At 38.1% G+C, this 23218-nt stretch overlaps 3 protein-coding genes across 7 annotated transcripts in view; 1 reads left to right on the forward strand and 2 right to left on the reverse strand.

Moving 5' to 3' along the window:
* Positions 1-2822: 2822 nt before the first annotated feature.
* On the reverse strand, positions 2823-7133 carry LOC100487773 (fibrinogen-like protein 1-like protein). 3 transcript variants are annotated; one of them, XM_031896721.1, is made up of 4 exons: positions 7024-7104; positions 6745-6837; positions 5032-5216; positions 2823-4453 (listed from the first exon to the last, which is right to left on the reverse strand). In XM_031896721.1, exons 3-4 carry the CDS (start codon positions 5033-5035, stop codon positions 3828-3830), a joined length of 630 nt encoding a protein of 209 aa, XP_031752581.1. In that variant the 5' UTR covers positions 5036-5216; positions 6745-6837; positions 7024-7104; the 3' UTR covers positions 2823-3827. The 3 variants fall into 3 exon arrangements, with proteins under 3 accessions (XP_031752581.1, XP_031752580.1, XP_031752579.1); XM_031896720.1 differs by lacking the exon at positions 5032-5216 and having other exon boundaries at positions 7024-7133; XM_031896719.1 differs by lacking the exons at positions 5032-5216; positions 7024-7104 and having other exon boundaries at positions 6745-6997.
* A 716-nt stretch (positions 7134-7849) lies between these two features.
* On the forward strand, positions 7850-11139 carry LOC100485772 (fibrinogen-like protein 1-like protein). The gene is made up of 3 exons (XM_031896722.1): positions 7850-7950; positions 8454-8543; positions 9964-11139. The coding sequence occupies exons 1-3, from the start codon at positions 7947-7949 to the stop codon at positions 10602-10604; spliced, it is 735 nt and encodes a 244-aa protein (XP_031752582.1). The 5' UTR covers positions 7850-7946; the 3' UTR covers positions 10605-11139.
* Positions 11140-12257: 1118 nt separating this feature from the next.
* Positions 12258-23218, reverse strand: part of septin4 (septin 4) — a 44323-nt gene continuing 33362 nt past the window's right edge. For all 3 annotated transcript variants that reach the window (XM_004911767.4, XM_002933607.4, XM_031896715.1), the window contains exons 5-12: positions 22629-22752; positions 21393-21527; positions 19751-19868; positions 18341-18442; positions 17027-17123; positions 15963-16125; positions 14584-14683; positions 12258-14188 (exon numbers count right to left, since the gene is read on the reverse strand). In XM_004911767.4, the coding sequence (XP_004911824.1) occupies positions 14129-14188; positions 14584-14683; positions 15963-16125; positions 17027-17123; positions 18341-18442; positions 19751-19868; positions 21393-21527; positions 22629-22752 (899 nt within the window). In that variant the 3' untranslated portion in view covers positions 12258-14128. The remainder of the gene's footprint in view (positions 14189-14583; positions 14684-15962; positions 16126-17026; positions 17124-18340; positions 18443-19750; positions 19869-21392; positions 21528-22628; positions 22753-23218) is intronic.

Consider the following 23218-nt stretch of genomic DNA (forward strand, 5'->3'; position numbering starts at 1 on the left):
TCTTGCTGCTGGCTCCTATTTCTCGGCTCAGATTACAGAGCAGGAGAGAGGAGCAAACTGCACAGGCTCACAGCCATGCCCGGGAGGTTTAAGCTCAGAGAAGGAAATCTGATACTAAAGCCCATGTGTATACAATAGAATGCTGTGTTTCTTTTGACAGAGGACTCTGATCATTATTAGTGTGAGTGTTTATTGGTGTATTTATATACAACTTTCTGGTAAAGCTTACTTAGTTTTAACCTTTTTCTTCTCCTTTAAAGCCAAGAGCTGGCAATGGTGCAATCCTGACTATGAAAATTTCTGATGAAATTGTCTCTACAACAAAAAACAAACATCTGCTGGGGCATAAGACTGTCTCCAGTGGTTTACAGCTATTGGGGAATTCTGGGGTTTCTATATTTTCCATAGAATAATTAATTCATGAGTCTGATGTCCTCTCCTAGACTTTTAATTTGCATATTCCTTTTTTTTTTTTTATTATTATAAATATACTAATTCCAGAACTTTACCCTTCTTATATATGTGTCTCCTTGACCTTTACAGGTACCTACTTATAAACCAGGTTTTACCCCAAAGCTATTTATACATTTTCTTTTTTATTTTATTCAGGTAGTAGAATAACTACATAATAACTCCAGGAAAGCTGGGGTAGTGGGATGTAAATCTAACAACTGGCCCCTAATTGCTATAACCTTTGTGGGGATACCACGTAACTGTTCCAGTTTACATGTTTGTGACATTATATACTGGCATGCCTGTATTGTAAACAGTTCTAATTTGCTCCAATTTGGGGTGATTTTTTTCATACGTAATAGTAGTGCATCTTGCCTAAAGAAGAACTGATATTGATTAAGCTTTATACCAGTTATAATAGCCAGTAAACACATGCTGGGTGTTCTAGACAATTGGAATTTGAAGGAGAAGGAAAGGTAAACACTATGGGGCACATTTACTAATCCACGAATCCGAATCACGAATGGGAAAAAGTCTTATTGGAAACGAAAATTTCGGAAGATCGCAAATATCACGAAAATGCTTACGAAAAAATCGTATTAGTCACGATAATATCGTATTGGCGATCCGAAAGTCACAAAATTTTCGTACCGAACAATTGGAAACAGCGGTAAAACCTTTCCGATTTTTTCGTGCGAGCGTCCGAAAAAGTCGTGCGAGCGTCCGAAAAAGTCGTGCGGACGCCCGAAAAAATCGGTAAAAATACGCTCGGAGCGTTCGTGCCTTTGTAAATGTGCCCCTAAGTAAGCTTTATCAGAAAGGTCTATGTAAATACAGCCATGAGCTCTTACAGTAATGCTGCACTGAGTCCTCTATCAAAAGAAACACAGGATTTCTTGTTTCCTTTTTTGTAAACATGTTCTTAGGGAATCCTCTCTCAGAAAAAGCCTTAATTCCTGGGGTCAGAGTCTGTGTTCTTTCCTCTTTCCCTTCTCCTGCTCCCCCCTCCCATAAGAATTCATAAAACTCACTCCCCCCACCCTTAGGAATGGGTGATCTAAGCTATAGCAATAGTGTTCTCGGTGGCACTAATGTGCCAATCTATTGGCAGTAAAATGAATGAATGACTTTCCTTCTATTTTAAAGGGTCCTACATCTGAAAGAAAATAGAATTCTAAGCAACTCTCCAATATGCATTCATTCAACATTTTTTCATTTACAATGATTTATAGAGTTATATTTAAAAATGATCAACTTTCTCCCAATAAAAGAGCTCTCACAGAGGAGCGATTTTCCGGGAATGCATGAAAGATCTCCCTGAACGAAATGCAGAATTTAATGCAGCCGGTTTGCTTCATTGAGTTTGTAGTAACTCTCACAGGGAAGCATTGAAGGCAGGTGATACACATTGAGTTTCGTTCCACCTGCGTTTGATGCTTCGCTGCAGCAAAGTACCGGTAAGTGCAAAGTCATTGAAAAGTATAGGCTGAGTCTCTTCATTTGGTTCCTTGCTGTAGAACGCACGCAAGATTTACTGTAACAAGCCGCATAACGAAATCCACGTCTGTGAGAGCCCTAGTAGGACCTGGATATTTCAATAAGCTTTTATCATCTGGCTTGCAACACTGTTTCAGGAGTCAGTCAGCAGTGCAGAAAATACAAACAGATTAATTTCAGTTGAAATGGCATCTACAACCAAGAGCTAAACCCTAAATATGAATATAGCTAGAAATTCTGTATTTTATACTCTAAACTGACTGCAATAATTTAAAGATTCAGGATCTCTATAGTAGTAATGATATAGGTCTTTACAATTGTCTTGGATTCTATTAGAACTGTCCAGGATAGTGCATATGCTCCTTGTGCTCTGAGCAGCTGTTGAGAAGCTGAGCTTAGGGGCTGTCACAAATGATCTAACAGACAATGAGTCTGGCCTGTCATATAAACTGATGCTACAGGTCTGGTTATTAAATTCTGATATATACAGTATATTGTGAGTGGGCCCCTAAGCTCAGGTAAGTGACAGCAGCACAGAGCATGTGCAGGGAATCAGCAGAAAAGATGCTGGGGAGCAACTGGGGCATCTTTGGAGGCACAGATCTTCCCTGCTAAAGGGCTGTGGTTGCCTTGGGCTGGTACAGAAGTCCAAAACAAGGTGCAGCATTTCTTGTTTCTTTGTTTAGTTAAGATTTAGTTCTCATTTAAACCATGTATGAACTAGCATTAAACAATTTTTTTTTCCTAATACGCCCAATAAAAGTGAGAACTAAGATGATGATGGGCCTAGAAAATTGATCCCTTTACTGTTTTTGATGGTTTGCAGACAGTGAGGGTAAACTGGGAACACATTTCAGAAAATAAAGTAACTCTTGACAATGAAATTAAAAGTTTTATTTCACATGGGAATATGGATTGTGCACACATGTAGAAGTGGTGTGGTGTAAGCATGTCTGTTACAGTACATTGTGTCCTTGTGAGTCACCCAGGTCTTGGTTTCTGACATTTTTAGCCATACTGTAGAGAATACTTCCTAATTGGATGCTGCAGAGTAGTCCAAGCCCAGAGCGTTGGTAGCACCTCCAGTCTCTATGGTGTGCCATTTATCCTTTAAATAAATTAATAAATGGAGTGTGGTTAGAGGCTTGGATACCAGCTCTGCTTTTCCTAGGTCACAATGCTCTTAAATGCATATAGACACATGCAGGGAAATGCCCAGAATAGTAAACTATATAAATATAATGTCTTGACTACCAGCATGCTCACCTAAGGGGCAGATTTATCAACATTCTGATTTTAGTGGTTTTAGAGGTTTTTGGAACCACGAATGTCTCATCACTTATTAAAAGATCCAAATTGAAAGAGCAGAAACAAATTACAATGCAGAATACAAACTAAAAGAACACAAAAACCACATTTTTTGTAGTTTTTATGTTTTTAGCAAATCTTTGTGGACATGTGTAGGACTGACCCACGTTTCCAGAATTTGACCAGTCAGATCCACTTCTTTACACACCCATCAATTGGTCACAGTCAGAGATATCTCTGCAACTACCAGGACTTGCGCCTGAGCACAATTACTCGTGCATGATCATGACTCAAAATGTCCTCCCCATTCCTATGGGAATATCTGTGGGCCTCTGGACAAATCATTTTCCATTACTACCCAGAAGTTAAGCCAGCTACATTTAATAATGATAATACAACTTTTTCAGTCCTAAAATGAGTTTATCTAGGGCTCTTGGCATTTAATTGCTATGGTTTTGTAAACCATGTACCAACAAATGAGGGAGAAGTTACAGCCATGCTACCAGGCATGGAAACGTTGCAACCTTATAAACCCCCAGTCCATGTTTTGGAAGGTCATTGTATAGCCTTCAGCAAATACCTGTGGGTTTAATCATAATAATGGATTCAGAGCAATCACCGCTGCAGATGTTTTTCCAGTTGATATAGCCTTTGGCATTTAAGAGGACCAGCTGGCAGTTGTCATACCACCAGCCCCCATAGCTTGCAGCACAGTGTGAGGCACTTCGGTCCTGATCTTTGTCCTTTGCAGAGAACTTCATGTTATCATGAATATTGTTTGAATCGAAGGTTGAAAGATAGTCCCCAGCTGTACCCGAGAACCTCCCTAAACGTAGACTATATCCATTAGCTTCTGTATCAAGGCTAAATATATCATAGTCGGCATGCCACTCTTTATCTGTTTTGTCCTTCAGCAGGAAACGCACCATGTAGGTTCTTTGAGAAGTCAGCAAGTGGATATACTCATTGCCTAACCAATACTCCTTCAGTACATTTCCAAAGCCATATTTATAGGTGGTCCAAGATTCATGCCAAGTGATTTCTGTTTTAATGGAATTCCTCTGCACCACGGTCCAGCTATTCCCTTCTGTGTCCACATGGCAGTAGACAACTAGTGGGGGGGAAGACTCTGGCTTAATCACATACACACCACTTGGGCTGTCTCTGGGGAGTTTGTCACAATCCATTGGGAAATCTACAAAATACAGACAATACAGATTACTGATATTTAGTAATATTTTTAGTAAATTCAGTTAATTAGTTTGACTGAATAGCATGTGTCTGTGTATAGATTACTGAAAGAGAGTGATGTTGGAAAAATATCTTTAAATCTTTCATTTAGAAACTACAAAATAACTATTTTTCTGACTACATATTTTCTGGTAAACCAAAGCCTATCAAATTACAGCCACATGAGACTAAAGGTTGCCATTAAAGTGCCAAACTGGCACTGGCCTGTCATTATTAAGAATAGTATCCTCAGGAACCTCAACCTATTACCCTGATTTAGAGGCATGGCTTAGCAATATAGCCAAACTCACCAAGGTCCCTAAAAACCATGTAGCTTTGGGTGGGAGATGGAACCACTTGCTCACTTGGCATTGGATTGGGTACATTAAAAAAGCATATTTTTTAAGAGTCTTATAGAAGTTTTCTCTCTAAGAGCAATGACACAATAGACTGTTTGTTAATTAATTAATTAATTAATTGTGTAATTAAGCAAAAATGTGGAAGAAGGCATATTCACCAAAGCTTTTTACATGCCTTACGTACCCATATATTGGCAAGGATTACAAAATCAGACCATTCAAGAGAATACCATGCAAGATGCCCATGGTAGTTTATGTTATCAAATGTCCATGCAGACTACTCTATTGTGGCAAAACAGTCAGACAATTAAAGCAAAGGATAGGCATGCACCGAACAAGCTTCAGGGTGGCTTTGGATCCTGAAAGAACCTAAAAAACAGGTGAAAAAAACAGGACATTACCCAGCAATCAGTTGCAAAACACTGGGCGGAGGGCGACATTATGTGTCAGCTTTTCGGTTCATGCCAATCGAACAAGTGGAGGTTCATTTAAGGAGTGGTGATGTAGAAAAAATCCTTTTGAGGAGTGAGGCCTTTTGGATACATTAAATTGTGTAAGTCTAATTGCCCCTTTTAAACCTTTTAAATTTAAGTTGTTTTTTTAACCTATATTATTGCAGTTACAGAGAGGTTTAAATAGGGGTTAGAACAGGATAACGGTGAGTAGATTGTTCTAAGGATTTTCTTTAGGATTATTTTGCAGTGATATTTATGTATATTATGTATCTAGGGGGGTTTATACAAAATATTTTCTTTTCTCTACAGGATTTTTATTGAATGGATTTTAAAAGGACACTGTAAGGTACACTGGGGACACCTGCTGGTGAGCTTGAAGTATACATTTTTATTGATAGGTTTAGTGCATTATTTATTGTCATATTATGGTTAAATTATTTCACTTTTGTAATTAATTTATTTTGATCACTATTTATCAGAACATACTTTGAGTTTTTGAAAGCGTGCACTATTAATATAACTATTATATGGGGGAAACACTGGTATTGGTGTATCCTAATTTAGCTATTAACACTACATTTAGATTGGATAATCATATAATTGTTCTGTGATGCTGGTTGGGCACTTTTTTTTATTGTGTTTGTATGTTTAAACACTACTGTACTATCCTTAAAAAAGGTCCTGGTGAGAAGCAAAACATTAGAGTATTCTGTACAATGTGTCTACAATAAAGTTGTGAAGATTTTTATAGAGTGGGCTGGTCTGTAAATAATTTTATATTTATATATATATATATATATATATATATACACATTGTAATGTCGTTGATAAAAAGAAAATGCTGACCTATCTGTATCCATATATATAACAAAATACAGAGCCACGAATATCCTGTACATTTTATTATTATAAATGATGCTTAATGATGCTTAGTGAATGTTGTACCCACTGTTATAAATATGAGGATATTAATATTAAAAGGCACCTTGCAGTTCCATGACCTGTATAAAAGTTTTTATATGCTTAAAGAACTCCTTGGTGACTTACAATATCCTTATACCTATAGGGGTAAATTATTCACTATGTCTTTCTATTTATCATCTATCTATCTATCTATCTATCTATCATCTATCATCTATCATCTATCATCTATCATCTATCATCTATCTATCTATCATCTATCATCTATCTATCTGTGCCAGCTGAATGTATTTTTTGGTCCAGGTATTACTCAGGTGTTTTGGTCACAGTATTTTTTCCTAAGAGGCTATACCAACTAGCCATTAAATTAAACAAAATACACTGGCTTCTCTGGGTATCATAGTAACATAAAACTGCCCAACACTGTTTTATGTTATCAAAAAGGAGACAATTGATAAAATATTGTGCTGTTAGTACCCCTTTTATATGAACAGTGCTGGTTCAGTTATACACATGCTCACGTTTTTGAAAGTGTCCATTTTCTTCATCAGCTGCCACAATCGTATACGCAATGCAGGCTGCTAGTACCCAGGTGACTGTCATAAACCGAGGACCTGAAATGAAATCAGTGGAAAGCAGGTATAAGAATTGAGTGAAAAAGTCAGAGGAAGAAGAAGTTACAATATAGAGAAACAGCTTATTTTTCTTGTCAGAGTTTATTATTGGCATTGCAGTGGAGCTACTAAATCATTATTATGGCTATTATACTGGAAATAGTTGCTTCTGTTTTAAAACCTTACCCATAGTCTGTTTCTGAAAATAATACGTGAACATAGTAAGTATTCAATATATACAAGGTCCCGATCCTCCTCCTGTCCTGTTTATTCACACAACACACCCAGATTTCATATTTCACAACTCATATTCGATTATCAGCAAATAAACAATTGCAAAGTCCACTGGCCTGTTATTATTTTATCCAAGGTCTTTGATATCAGTTTTACAACTCATATTGGATTATCAGCAAACAACAATTGCAAAATCCACTAGCTTGTTATTATTTTATCCAAGGTCCTTGATATCAGTTTTGAAATACTTGAATACTTGCTAGGCATCTAAATGCTGCTATAAAGATAACAACAATCTCGGCATTAATGCATGGCAGGGCAACTGCTTTGAATATAGAATGTAACTAGTGGACTACATTTCACTCTTTAAGGACAGAAATGACAAAAACTAAAGGTTTAGTGACACACTGAGCTGACCATACAAGCAGAGATATTGTGGGGCAATTTGGCCAGTTTTGTCTCCTTTGCCTGTCAGAGTGTGTGAACCTATCAAATGCAGTTTCAACATATCCTGTTAACCTAGTATGGGTGGGTTACTAGAAGTCACAGAAAAGTTTGGGCAACCTTCCAAACTATCATATTGCAATAAGTGCCCAGCACCCCCAATTAAACTTGCATACAAACCCATATATCTTAGAAGGGCTGCTATTCCAAAGGAAGAAGCAAAGGACAGATTATGAGCACACGCGATAGGTTTCTTGGCACATATTCCAGAAAAACATGTTCAGACTTTGCACTATTTATATCAACTCTCTGTGCAAGAAATTTGTTTTCATAGACAGTGATAAGAAGGTTAATGGGCCAGGGAGACTTTATTAAAGGTGATAGTCCCGTGTTAGCTATTCATACAAAAAGAAGCAGAGACACGGAGCAAGATGGGTAAGTGCAAGTATTTAGCTCTCGTGGTTAGGAGAGAAAACGCCAATACTACATAGTACTCTTTATATCAAGTATTTCTCAGAGTGGGCCCTGGTTATCAGCTTCTCTGATGGCCCTAAGAAGCCCACTTCTGTACTGTGAGAGTAGTAAATACCTCAGACACATTGTACAGAAAGAAGCAATTGAAATTTATAATCAAAGCATTTTATACAGAATAATTCTGTAACATATTAGATCAATAGCATTAATTACAGTATTTTCCTTCAGCTCCAAATGTAGTCTAGCCCAGCTGTCTCAAGGGGCTTTCTCTTGAATTTCTTTCACTCTGATCATCTTTATGTTATGTGCACAAAAGGCAAATAAGAATGACGCTACCTATTTGACTTCTTTGTCCTTTCTTAAAATAGTCTAAAGGAATGCTTTAGCATCACCATGAAATACCATGGAAAAATGCAATTGAATATGGTTTAAAATCTTGTTTTCTTTCTAAAATCTCATTTCAGGAGTTTTGCATCTGTTCCTATGGATAATTGCTGCTTTGTCTGTGGCCCATTCATACAGAAGACCCAGGCGTAATGATGTGGAAAAGAAAAGTATGTACTAGAGATATACTCTGTACTATATAGGCTGATGTTACTGACCATTCAGGGTAGATGCACTACAGGGCACAAATAAAGGGAAAGTAATGGAGCTGGGTGGCATTCAAGTAAGAGTAAGTAAAAAATATTGTCTATAACAACTCACTATTATTGATATAAAAACAATAACATGTAGTCTTGTAAAAATCATTACAATATATAACAGACTTGCTATTCTGCAGATCCAAATTAGAAAAGAAATAATTTAAAGCAAAGTTATAGTTAAAAAAATTTAATTTAGCACTGGGAATTTGGCCCTATCTGCACTTCTCTATTATTCTCCACACCAGAGTGAGGGGTTGTTCACCTTTAAATTAACTTTTAGTATGATGTAGAGAGTGCTATTCTAACACAATTTGCAACTGGTCTTGATTTTTTATTATTTGTGATTTTTGAACTATTTAGTTTTTTGTTTAGCAGCTCTCCAGCTGGGAATTTTAGCAGATATATGGTTGCTAGGGTATAAATTGTATAAATTATCAACTAGGCATTGGTGTAAATGAGAGACTGAAAGATGAATAGGAGTGGGTCTAAATGAAAAGACAAGTAATAAAAATGAACTATTACAAAGTATTTGTAAATTATCAATAGTTTGCTTGGCTGCTGGGGTCAGTGACCCCAATTTCAAAGCTCAAAAATACCAATTGAAAAGTTGCTAAAGAATTGGCCATTCTATAACATACTAAAAGTTAACTTATAGGTGTCCCACCTTTTTAAACCACCCTACCCCACTATATCAACTTTCAACAGCAGGACTACACCCAAATAATGGTTTAAAAATTATTTGTAAATGTAGGTGCTGGTAGTAAGCATCTGTCACTTTTTGAGGGGTATGGAATGAACATGATTATAGAGCTCCTCCAGCTTCCAGTCACAGAGTTGGACCTTCCAAGACAAGAAACATGGCAGCTACACAAACCTGTTCCTATTTTTAGAGCTTCAGCATCCCAAAAACATATTTAGGGCTTATGCTTTCCAGAGTATTCATTTACGTTAGTGGATTTAGACCTGAATTTATTAAAATTACTACACCTAAATAAGTAAAATATATCTCTTTAGTTTATTTACAGATTGTGAGTTTAAATTTTAGCATCAAATTATATCAGGCATCATCTTTCCAAATGTAGGCACACAGTGTAGACTGTCTCTGTATGTAAGAAGTTATTGAGCTTCTGCACAAAAAATCCCCAGGTTCTATATGTTCTTGCAAGGTGTAGGGGTGGTTTATTAGAACTTTGGTTCTAATTGGGAATAGTAGGCAAGGCACTTACACAGGGTGCCAAAGAAGTGCAATAATATTACAAACAATGACATGCTATTAAATTAAAATCTAAGAATCTTAGGATGAATTGGAACTTTCTCACTTCTGTTTTAGAACTTCCAAGAGACTGCAGTGAAATCCCCCGAAACAAGGAAAGTGGAGTCTATGTAATTTATCCTGAGGGAATACATCCGTTGGTTGTGAACTGTGATATGACTACGTACAGTGGCGGATGGATTGTCGTACAGCACAACAGCTTTAACTCTGAGATTACCTGGGATGAATCCTGGACCACTTACAAGTATGGCTTTGGGAATGTAGAGAAAGACTATTGGTTGGGAGTGGAATATCTCCACCATATTTCCAAACAGAAAGTGTATCAGGTTCGTTTTGTCATACACGATAATAACAACGAAGAGAAGTATGCAGACTATAATCTGTTTAGTGTTGAGGATGAGGCTCATGGCTACACGCTTCGACTTGGCAGCTACAGGGGCACTGCTGGTGATGCCATGTCTTCCATACAAGCAGGAACCACACATGACAACATGAAGTTCACTACCAAGGACAAAGATCATGACATTTACAGTGCAAATTGTGCCACCAGTTATGGGGGTGCATGGTGGTATGCTGCCTGCTTTGCCTCCAAACTTAACAATAAGAATGCTATTCACTGGACTGGGTTATGTGCTGGGAACTGTAAGGCATCTGCAATATTAATACGCCCTGCTGACTACTGTATCTATCTGGACTGATAACAACAAGGGGTTCAGGTGTTTTACTGGAAAATTATGGACCTCTACTGAAATCTTGGTACTGCTATCCTATACTGGGGCTCAACTACCTGATTCAATTGTCATGCTGCCAAATAAACAGTTTTTAGGTAAAAGACAAAATGGTAAAAATAAATAAAAAAAGGGAAAAACTGTCCAGTCGCCAACTTGCCTCTAATGTTTCTGCATATAAATTTTGAGGCCAGCGCACACAGCAAATTGTGGTACGCACAAATAATTTTTTAACACAACATTTTGCATTTATTTTAACCTGAGCACACAGTTTTTAATAATGTGCACACAAGTTTAAGATGTGACATCTCCTTTTGTGGTTTGAGCTGAATGGGTTCTAACACTGTGGAAAATTTTGTAAGCTCTTTTGGGCAGAGCTCTCTTCACCTCTTGTATCGGTTATAGATTGCTTTATATGTTACTCTGTATGTCCAATGTATGAAACCCACTTATTGTACAGCACTTCGGAATATGTTGGCGCTTTAGAAATAAATGTTAATAAAAATAAAATGTTATAAATATGTGCTAATAATAACACTATTCTGTATATAAGGTTGTGTTCCATACTAGTGACTAAAACCAATATGAAACAATCAGCTGTTTGCTTTCAAATTGGTGACTAGTATCAGCTGATTGGTTGCTAAAAGTGACAGACCTCTAGTAAACTTTGCACTTTTTAGTAGATTACCTATTTAATATAGCAAGTAACAGGGTGTGTATCCAGGTTAGACTGCAACAGAACTGGTCTGCTTATTTCACTTATGATTCCACAGTTATATTCTCTGCACTAGGAGAAATTCTGACTTTTGGCTCTTAAAGCTATGAGGAACAGCTTTTTGCTGCTCCTGGTAACCTGCAGGGAACTTGTTTTTTTTCAACTTGCCTCATAGCTGGAACAAACAGACACAGACACAGACACAAACTGCAATTTGTATTAAAAAAAATACGCATACTGGTTAGCAAGATAACAATGTAGTTAAATGCTTGCAAGCAGCTTGTCCAGAAAATGTTGGGCTCTTCTATTTAGCTCATCTAAAACCTGTCCAGATCTTGTAGAAGTCAATGTCAGAGGTCCCTTTAAAATGAGTAGATCTTTCTTTGCTTCATGGTTTTTGAGGTTTTTGGGTGTTTTGACGCTGGACTTTGTGCGACAATACAAAATAGTAGTGGTTATCATGCAACAAATCAAAATATATTGTGGTTTTCATGACTTTTCCATAACTTTTTCCTGCTTTTTCAATTAGGATTTTTTGTTACATTACTGCCATTCGAAGTCATGTGAATAAAAATAAATTTTGGCAAATTCTCTTAACGCAAGTAAGATAGGTTGGGTAGGTATAAAGTATTTGGTCTAAATAAGTTATGTACGCAGCAAAATTAATCAAAAGAATGAAATATAGAGGGAGATTCTGACACTCAGCAAATGACAGGGCATGGTAATGAACAAGTGACGGCCATAATGTCCCTAAATTAGGCAACCTAAATGTGTTTGCAAAAGTGTTATTGTTCATTTGTGTGTGGAATTGCCCCTTTTGCTTTTGGGAATTACCCATCAGAATACCCATATTCTGAAAAATAATTATGTTTCATGTAAACATTACAGTAACTTGACACAGAAACAAGTGGAAAACAGCAATAGAATGTTGCTTTAATCAATATCACTTTGGAATGGAAAGGAACATAACAAAAACTTTAATTTTCCTTGAACTTCAGCATGTCTCCCATAAATAACTGGATGAAAATAGAGAACCAAACTCCAAGTACATGACAAGGGTACAAATGATAAGTGAATAGATGAGGAGGAAATGCACTGAAGCATATGGCAGCACTTCTATCCCTCCTATTGGTGTCTGTAAGTTACAAACTTAATCAGATTGTAAGCTCTACAGGGCAATGGCCTCTTTCAGCTCTTAACATGTGGCACTTTATCTTTGTAGTTGTATATATTTATGGCAATGTTTATTCCCCCTGTTTGTAATAATAACTGTTATTTACTGTATATAGCACCAACACATTTTTGCAGTGATTTACAGAGTTTATACATCACTACCTGCTGCAGTGGAGCTTAATGTCTTAGGTCCCTATGACATTCACACTCAGTTTTATTAGGAGTAAATTTAACTGCCTGTATGTTTGTGGAGTGTGGGAAGAAACCTAAGCAAACATGGGGCAAACAAACTCCTTGCAATCAGTGCCCAGAAATTAGGACCCCCTGCGTCGCTAAAGCTACCCACTGAGCCGCTGTGCTGCCCTGTACCACTAATATGATGTAAACAAAGTGCAATGAACAGTACATGTATACAGGTAGCACTATAAAGTGCTGTTTTGCCATGGGCCAATATGCTAATGTTAAGTGCAGGGGTGGTTTGAGGCACAGCAGCCTCAGAAGAACTGCTGGCACCATAAAAATAAAGATCTACATAAATATAAGTTGCAAATAAAAAAATTATGTTTATATGAAGGAAGTGACTAGATAAGGAATTGTATATAAGGATGAAATAAGTATATGCAGAGGAAGTGAAAAGCTAAAGTAGGATGAGCTAGAGTAGGATGAACATAGGTGACAATAGAACAAATTGCAGATGGAGATATAAATTCTTATATTTTTCATTTGGATTGTGTGTTCTTTGCCAGTAAATTTTATTTCAGCAAATTTGGATATTAAAGCACAGATGCCAGGTAAATAAGGCATGCAGGAAAACACATATCATCCCACAGGTGTAAAGGCAGAATGCAATACATAGGGTACTGGGTACTTTCCTTGGCTACATGCCACCATGATCCCTTTGTTTAATATACATTAATGTACTATTCTGTGTAATTTTATTATCATCCTTCCCAAACAGTACAGGGCACATGTTGCACCTAAACCTTGCCTGGATTATAGTGAAATGCCTATTTAGAAGCAGCATTCCCTAAGCCGGGCCTATGCTGGCAGCCAGAGAGCGGAAGCTGTAAAGCAACATCAGGAGACTAAAGAGAACACACAGAGCTGGCGTTACAGAACTGAAGAGCACAGGCAATGCAGAAACACTAGTTGTTATTAAACTAAAGCTCCCAGCTCACCACTAACAATCCTCTTATGTCAGTAGGGTGCTGGCAATTGCAGTTCAGCAGTAGCTGGTCGACACAAGGTGGGGATTTGTGATGTGAATTGTACACATATGTGTCCACTAAAGACCACATAATAATGTTTAATTTGCACTTGTCTTAAGCTGATAATTCTAGGTGACAGCCCTGCTCTAAAGCTTCCCCTTTGTGCTTTCTTGGCGATACCCTTATAATATCAACCCAACTGGGTTGTTTTTCTGGGAATCCTGCTTATAACTCCTTAATATGCCTGCCATTGATGTACCAGCCATCTGATACCTGCCCTTCCTTGCAGCAGGCACCTGGATTTCTAGGTTCTTCTATATTAAACCTTTGGTCACTGAGTGAAAGGTAAAACGAAGGGTAACATGAGGAGCTTTTGCCCTGGAGTGGAACAGTTTAGATTATTGTGAGTCCTTCATCTGCCTCTGCATCTTCTGCAGAACCTCGTGCATTCGCCGCAGCTAGACAAAGAGAGAAGGCAGGTGAGTACGCATGACGATAGCATGAGACCTCATGTTGAAAAGTGCTTGGGGGACTGCTCTGAGCAATGTTACATTGCTTTTGAGGATTTATATTTAAATATAAGCAGCAAAAAGACCCTCCCAGTAACTTTAAAAGCAGAATTTCCATTTTTAAAAAAGTGAAGAGAGCGTGATTGTGCTCTCTGCATTAGCAATGCCGCAGTATTGTAATCCAGAAAGCTGGCACATGACAGAGATTGAGGTGGGGACCTGTTATAGTACACATGGGCAATCCCACTGTTGCTTTAGGCTGCTCGGCCATGAAACTGTCAAGCTGGATCTGGTGCATGCAGATGGCATCAATATTATTGATACAGCATTACTGACACACTCACCTCCTCATCTTTTTCTCGGATAAGTCTTTGGGTTTCATGATCTGGTGATGGAGGCATGCTTGGGATTGGGAAGTCTGTCCCACTCTCTCTGGTCAGCTTACTGCAAGGAAAGTACAGTTCATTCAGTATTTATTCTGCTAGAGAGTTGTAAATTACACAGGCCACATCTTGTCCAGAACAGGCAGCTCCTAGTACAAAATTCATCCAGACCTAGCAGGCAGCTCCTTATGTAAAATTTAATTTTGATGTGAAGTATACAAGACAATATAATAAATATGGGTTTACCCAGCCTAAGGGGTAAGTCTATTCTCATGTTCTTTTTTCTATATACACTGATAGCAGACTATGGGTAGTGTTGAAACATAAATATTTTCATGCATCCAAAACCTTATAATGAGCTGGGAGCAGGGACACTGATCAAATGTGGGACCTGAACCTAAGTAGTAAACCTTTGATTTAGTACGCTTCTATCCTCGGCCCCCCCTTTGTACTGCAGAATGTTTTCAGTATGTAGTGAGAGCATCTATGTGGAGCATGGGTTCTTCTTACTGGTCAGAATGGGCATTGCTGGTAAAATAAAACTGCACTAACCAGGCCTAAAAAAACAGCAATGCAGCCTGCTGGAAGGGTAGCAACTGCATTACATGGTTTATTATAGCACATATATGGTGATTAATGGTGATCTTATGGTTTTAAGGATAGGCATTTGTTTTGTAGATTACTTCCCATATAAAGGAAGAAGATATTTTTAACAGCAAGGTTCCAGGCTATAAAAAATTAATAGATAGAACTGCCACTGTATGGGCCACTGTATGGGCTGTTTACCTTGACACAGATATGTGTAAACTTGTGAAAAAAAACCTTGATACCCTCCCTTTCCTTCCAGTACACTCCAGCATCAAGGGGCACAGACTGGCATTTCCACCCTAGGCAGAATAATGCAGTGGAAAATTGTCAACAATGAAAAAACCAAGTATACAAAGCCCAGTTCTATATATTTAGAGCCTATATAGACCTGTCCATAATAAATTATCTTTCAGTGAATATTTAGTGGTTACTATTAAAATATATATTTTATTGCAATTTGTGTGTTTTAAAATAGCCAGTGTGTCCTCTCTTCACTACAGGCAAAATACCTCAAAGCTTGCTGGGATGATGCAGTGCTTCTTTTTCATAAGTTTTTGTTTGTCCAATATTAATCAAGAATCAGTTTTTCCATCCAGGCCAGTAAAATACCGACCAGGTGGCAACCCAAGCAGTAATATTTGAATAAAGCAGATGCCAAAAGTGACAGGCCCCTTTAATGTCGCACATTGAAATGGAACTACACAGTGAGTAGTTATAGGCATATAATACACATAAAGCAAAACTGCACCTACTTGCGGTTCCGCTCCCTCACCACTCGCTGTGTCAGGTTCTGGATGCACTGGGCACGGTAGTTCTCATAGTGAGTTTCTCTTGTAACATCCTTCAAATCCTGCATGTGAGTGCGAATCAGCATAGTACGCAGCTTTATAAAGTCACAGTGTTCTTCATTCTCCACTGGTGATAAAGAAAAAGGGATAGTTATTGATACTGGAACACCTGTACTGAAAGTGATGGTGTATTACTTGTACAAGTTTTAATGTAAGATATTCAACATAAGAAATGACATGCAATATAAGAATTTAAGACATCAGCATGGAGCGCTGGACCAGTCACAGGTATGGTTATCTGGAAATATGTTATCCAAAATGCACCAAGTTACAGGAAGGCCATTCCCATACACTCCATTTTAGTCAAATAGTTCAAATTTTTAAAAAATGATTTACATTTTCTCTGTAATAATAAAACGGTACAATCTACTTGATTCCAGATAATAATCAATCCTTACTGGGGGCAAAACAATCCTATCGGGTTTAATTAATGTTTAAATCATTTGTTAGTAGAGCCAAATTCTGAAAAGACCCCAGAAAATCATAGGTCCCAAGCATTCAGGATAACAGGTCCTATACCTTCACTTTCTAACAGAATGAACTTTTGTGAAGCTTTTACACAGGCACTGCAATTCCAAGATTACTTTTTATTTTACAGTAAGGAAACATTTTATCTTCTTATAAGGGTTTCAGTGAGTCACATAACCCCTCTTAAATGATGATATTGCTAATCACCCTTTCTCTGTAATTTTACAGATTATTTATGGTTTTGATGTATTATAACTTTTATGCATCTTACCAGTCCATAAATATACTAATGATAGAGACATTATTTTATTTAAATGTAACCCTGAATAGTACAAACATATAGAAGAAATATAGAGAAGAAATCTAAGGTTTTGGTTATCCTTCCCCTTGATGTTTGTTCAACGTTACACCTTGACTTTGGAAAGTGGCAGTATTTCCAGTTTACTACAAAGTTTTGGAATAGAACGTTATGTGTAGCTCTTAATATTCAGCAGTCTTACCTTCAACAACCCCCCAGGGGTACATACGGCCTCTTACACGCCTCCCATTAACCTCTATGATGGTGTTGGATCCAATGACGGCAAATGGAATGCTTTTCTGAGGGAGAGATCAGCAGTCAGTTTCATTAGTGCTTTAGTTTATCTGTACACACTAAGCCACCTGCAAACCTATAAAGTCACCTTTGCCCCAAATGTTGACACCTATTGGTATAAAATTATATAATCATATAACACCATCCCAGGGAATGTGTCATAGGGGGGTGTGCTGACTGTGCATGTTACTCCTACAGTTCCACAAATGTACTAGTACTGCAAACTCTGTTACTTAGGGGAAATGTGGAAAGTTTGTCTCAGGTTTTATAATCCAAAATGACCAATTATCAAGTAGTCTGCTACAGTTGCTCTTGGTTACTACCTCTGCAGCAATCCTTGAGTCTGTATTTACAATTTCTTACCCCTTATTGTATGTCTTCAGGCATCAGTGGGAGATTTTCATAAGTGGATTAGGGGCATCAATTAATTTGGTGTGGGATGTGGGTTGCTGTTACAAAGGAAATCCGTATGGAGACTAAGGGACTTAATTTTGTGTCTGTCAAATGTGACTTAGCACATTACACTCAGCATATTGCCACCAACACACAGTCAAATGCTCCAGACATAGAAAATCTAAACTGACTTAGAAAAATGCACCCCAGGTATTGGGATCCATTATCTGGAAACCCATTATCCAGAAAAATCTGAATTACCAGAAAAATCTGAATTAATCAAATAATTCAGATTTTTAGAAATGATTTCCTTTATCTCTATAGTGATAAAACAGTACCATGTCTTTGATCCTAAGATATAATTAATCCTTATTGGAGGCAAATAATCCTGTCGGGTTTAATTAATTTTTAGATTAAAGCTTAGTAAATTTATGGTATTAAGATCTAAATTATGGAAGGATTCCTTATCCGGAAAACCTCAGTACCTGAGCATTCTGTATAATAGATACTATACATTGTCAAACTGGGGTGTCTGGGGCCCATGGGAGCTGCCACCTTGGGGGCCCCCACCCTAGTCGCGGATTCTTCAACATGCAGGTACGCTCCCTCCACCCCTGCATGCACTCACACACACATCAGGTGTATACTGTGTCGCATTCTTAAAAGGGTGAGGGTGGAGGAGGCATTCTAGCACATTGAGGAGTTGAGAAAGGGATCAGATCTTGGTCTGCAGGACCCACCGGGTTTTTTGTCGGTGTTCTGCCAGCCCAGTCCGACCCTGGTCCCGTACCTGTAAATGAACCCTTGTGTACAACCCACAGTGACTTACTTTCAGTTCTATATCCTGCTGCTTAAAGTCTTCATCTTCATCAGGGTCACATTCTGGAAACTGGTAAATTCGAATTCCGTATTTATCTATTTCATCTCGAATCTGAAAATATAAAATATAATCCCCAAAGTGATATAGTAGCTTAGTTTAACAAAAAAATGAGCCCATCAAGTATAAACTTACAAGGACCCTGTTTATACTTAGCAGGGTGAATGCATTACCAATCTTCCATGTAATCAGTATAAAAATATGAATGCCCAAGCAGAACAGCCCATACATATTCTACAGATTAATGGAATTAGAAAAGCAAAATCAACCAACAAGGACTCCCTTGAGTCTGAATCACAGAATCACCCAGAGATCTCCACTTTATTTAAAGGTTCAGTGGAGGAGGATCGGCCTGCAGGTTCAATACCTTGACCAGGAGACTTAAGAATATGCAGCCAGGTTGGTTAATGGCAGCTTCTGAAAAATATTACCAGAGCTAAATATTTAGGTCCTCCATTAGTGCTCACATAGCACTTTTGTATCTAGAATACACCAACTCGGTAATTTTGGGAAGTAGAAGGGCCTAATAAAAGCTAAAACAGGTCCATGTGCAATTCTAGATAGACCCCTGTAAACTCCATAATCCCCACATTTCTTTATGGAGTCTAAAATGCTGCCATAGCATGAAGCTCCTGAAAAAGAGTGAAATAAACCTTTTTATGTGAGACAACAAGAAAATAGGGCAGGTAGTGCATCTGAATGCTGAAGATCATTCACATAGGGGATTAATTTAGTATCTCATTTCCATCAGTGGGGAGGGGTTGGAGATAATGCCATAGAGAAGCTTCACTCTGATGTGTGGTATTAAAACTGTTCCAGAAATACATTAAATAACTTTACTGTTGATTATACCACAACATTGCAATGTTTGCAGCCTGTTTTGTGCTTCTCTTCGGAGATGGAATTTTACAGGGGTTGAAGTCTTTCCCAGAATCAATCTGGTATGGAAAATTAGATGGGGGAAATATGGGAGTAGTGTATGAGCCTAATTAAGGTAAGAGCCTAAGCAAAGATAGGGGAGAGGGCCCCAATTGGATTTTTTGCTGTGAGGACATACAGCTCATGCTTCTGATGAGAGAACACCAATGGGTAATCATCTTTTATTTCACTGTACTATGACCCAAACCCACATACACAGCTAAGTGCTATAGTTGCTTTATTTTAGGAAAATCAATCACTTGATTTTAAATATAAAATGAGCAATAACACAGAACCAATATATATATCAGATATAAACATAGGAAAGCTTATTCTAGGATCGTGAAAACAAAAAAAAAAACAGAGCAATGTTCTGTCAGAGGCAGAGAAGTGACTGCTGGGATTGAGTTATATAGAAGGAATAAGTGTTTATCCTGCACTTACCCTCTGCTTCTTTTGTTGCAGCTCTGTAGGTGTCAGGCTGTCTGCTTTCCCCAGGATGGGCACAATATTTACTTTGTCCTGTAGCGCTTGCAGAAACTCTATGTCCATGGGTCTCATCCTAAAACATACACCACATTAATTACACAGATAGGCATGAGTGTTGCTTCTCTTAGATTATTTATACATACAAATCTAAATCAATGGAGGGTACACTATTCACTACTGAAATTTCAAATTTGTTAAATTATAGGTGCAAGGATCATCAAAGCCTGCATAAAAAACCAAGGGGCTAAGTGGATACAGTATAGCAACCTTAATCCTGCACACTAAATAAATAAAAAATGAGTGGTACTGCAAATTTCCCTTGATAAAGGATTATTACCAAAATGTTGGGGTGATTCTCATTATCTTGGATATCCACTTTCCTGTATGCTTTTACTACACTATTGGGTAGTATGTACATGAAAAGTGCTAGTCACTATAATTGATATGAACAGTTCTGCATTGTTTCGCAGTACCTCTCCTTTGCTTTTCTGAATGCAAATTCTACCACATATAATTCGGGGGCCTTTAAAAGGGCCACTTTAATGTTCATATTATTCCCAAATTATATATGTGTTGGTGTACTTGTATGATGTCAGTTTGTTAAGGCTATGAAAACACCTCCAAACTTATACATTCTGTGGAGAATTTAAATTACCACTGTTGTTTGGCTAGGTCCACCCTGTACTGATATACATGCCCCTGGGCTTATCATTCAAACCAAAAAATATCTAGAGGGGAGCACAAGACAAAGCACAATAATGCTGCAAAAAGTGCTTTTAGTGCTATGCCATACACAACATATTTTTCGGGCACCTTCTATGCCCTTTATTAAGTGGGCACTGAGGGGGCCCAAAACATGTTCTGTATGGCATAGCAATAAAAGCACTTTTTGCAGCATTATTGTGCTTTGTCTTGTGCTCCCCGCTACATACTTTTTGGATTGATACTGGCTGAGAGTGCAGTTCTATAGTTTGGGGGTTGCACGAGGTCTGGAAGGCAGTGCGCAGAGGACCAATCTAGTCTAAAGTTTGGGGGATGCTCGAGGTCTGGAAGGCAGTGCGCAGAGGACCTAGCTAGTCTAAATTCAAACCATTTGTATGTTCTGTTAATAGTTGGTTGTAACACAAAAGGTGGGAAATATTGGCCAGCCAGCTAAAGAAAAACAAATATCTTAGACAAGATTAAAGCAGTAAGATGGGGCAGAATTACTTTCATAGAAGCTAGTGGAGAAAAATTGTAAAAATATAAAAATAGGCTCCTTTTGTGCCCTATGGGGGCACCCATAAAAGGGTTGGCTGACACAGTCACTTCTGAATACTGCAAAAAGCATCTACCCTGTGTTACTCAGCAAAATCTTGTGCCATATTAGCAACTAATATAAGCAGGGAAAATTGCCATTTACTTGGTACTTTACATCGGCAAACTGAATAGATTTTTAATCAAGTTTGTATATCTAGCTTGTATATCACAAGGACCACAGTGTAACACTATCAATTAATGTTGCCATCAACCATTTTAAAAAATCAAATAAGTTCATAATACACTGTAGGATAGAAGGCCTAAAGAAGAGCCTGTGTGGTACTGTGTGCATACATACCCATGCCCTAACGGTGACAGGAAATAGAGACAGCAGTGCACACGTGTGTCCTGAAGATTCCTGCGGTTTAATCCACTCTCATCCCTGAAATACTGCTCAAATTGCTGGTCAATATAATCTGCCACTGGTTTCCAACTGAGGAAAGTACAATTAATAGTAGGAGTCATTGTTACAGCAAGCAAAAAAATATGTGAATATGTATCTCTTCTGTAATTCCCATATCTTAAGCAGAAAATACAGACCAAATACACAATTTATATTTGAAGTTACAGAATATTTTAAATATGGAATACAAGTGTTGCCAGCAAAAATGTTTGTTAAACAGCTAAAATGTAAATGCCCTGCTTTCATTCCATCTGAACAGTAAGGTCTGCCTCCTGCTAGTGTAATGATTAAGCATGTGTAGAATTCGCTTTTTACATTGCGCCAATGTGCAATATGTGGTTACCAGCCAGCCAGTAAGGATGCATTAAATGCATAATTCGTCTTAGTATTTAGATGAATAAAATACAAGCACTTTTTGTAGGTTTCGGATCTGGCCGAATCAGTAGGGTTCAGATTCAGTTTGGCAGAACATAATTTAAAGCTCTGGGAAGCTGAACAAACATTTTTTTCACAGGTGAATTAATTTTTATCAAAATTGAATTCAAATTAAATCATAATGAAAGCAGTTACTTTCAGTCCACATTTGCATTGATCAGACTGATCTGCATTCAAGCCCAATGACTGGTGCAGCCTTGTCAAGCTCCTAGAAGGAAATGTGACACCATACATAAGGAGAAGGTGCCATCAGGATCAGACTGGGGTGTGCAGGACCCACTGGGGCTGCCCCCACACCCCCATGGGCATCCACTGCCCCCCTGTGTGCACATACCTCATACTTACCTAGGAGCGATTGGGGGAGGGAGGTCAAGGGTGGAGCGCTGATGCTTCCTGACAGGGATCGATTCTGGGTCATCAGGGCCCACTGGGTTTTTTTCTGGTGTCCCGCTGGCCCAGTCCGACCCCAGGCATCATGACAACATGTATAGGGTCAGTATAGGCCCAATAGAAATGCCTAAATAGACATATTCTAGTTTCTAAAAGCACCACCTTCTATCCATAACCATATAAAACTGGCCACGCAAAGGCTGATATTTCCTTACAACTTCTGATAATCACACTGTATATTTAGCAGAACATAAATAAGGCTGCCCAGAGGCTCCTTTTATCAAACCCACACAAAGTAACTCTTACCATATTTCATTATTTATAGCATCCCCATAGCCTGGTGTATCCACTACCGTCAGGCGCAGTCGCACACCTTTCTCCTGTATGTCCACTGTCTGCTTCACTATCTCAACTGTCTGTGTGACACGTTCTGTGAAGAAAAGGGAAATGTTATTATATTATAACATTAATTATTATAACATTAAGCGCCTTATAAGCGTTCAAATGATAATGCACCCATTCCCTCCATAAAGGAACACAATCAATGTTTTGTAATTAGTTTTTGGTCTACTTAAGCCAACCTATAACTGATAGATATTATTTATTAATAGATGTGCCATTCTGCCATTAGGGAAGGCAAGCAATAATAACAACAACGTGACAGCAACATGACAACGTGACAACAACAAGACAAGTCTGCTTAATTCCAGGGAAACTGTATTGCTGCAAAGGCTCCAGCCACCAAATCAAATCAGCCCTCGCAGCTTTCTTCTAGATGCTGTTTAGTTTAAAATTAAGGTGAAGCTCTTAGTCTGATCTTAAACAATCTACAGGGCAGGGAGATTAGAGGAAAGATGAAGCACATGTTTTTTGCAGAGATGTTAGTGTAGTCATTT

Source organism: Xenopus tropicalis, chromosome 2 (assembly GCF_000004195.4).
Source record: "Xenopus tropicalis strain Nigerian chromosome 2, UCB_Xtro_10.0, whole genome shotgun sequence".
NCBI lineage: Eukaryota > Metazoa > Chordata > Amphibia > Anura > Pipidae > Xenopus > Xenopus tropicalis.

Excerpts from the sequence above, each read along its gene's own strand:
- LOC100485772 (XM_031896722.1), top strand. Across the intron at positions 8,544-9,963 it reads TAATGATGTGGAAAAGAAAA|AACTTCCAAGAGACTGCAGT; the intron begins GTATGTACTAGA and ends CTTCTGTTTTAG.
- LOC100487773 (XM_031896719.1), bottom strand. The coding sequence starts at position 6,952 with ATGCCAATAATAAACTCTGACAAGAAAAATAAGCTGTTTCTCTATATT. Across the intron at positions 4,454-6,744 it reads AAATGGACACTTTCAAAAAC|ATTTCCCAATGGATTGTGAC; the intron begins GTGAGCATGTGT and ends TGTATTTTGTAG.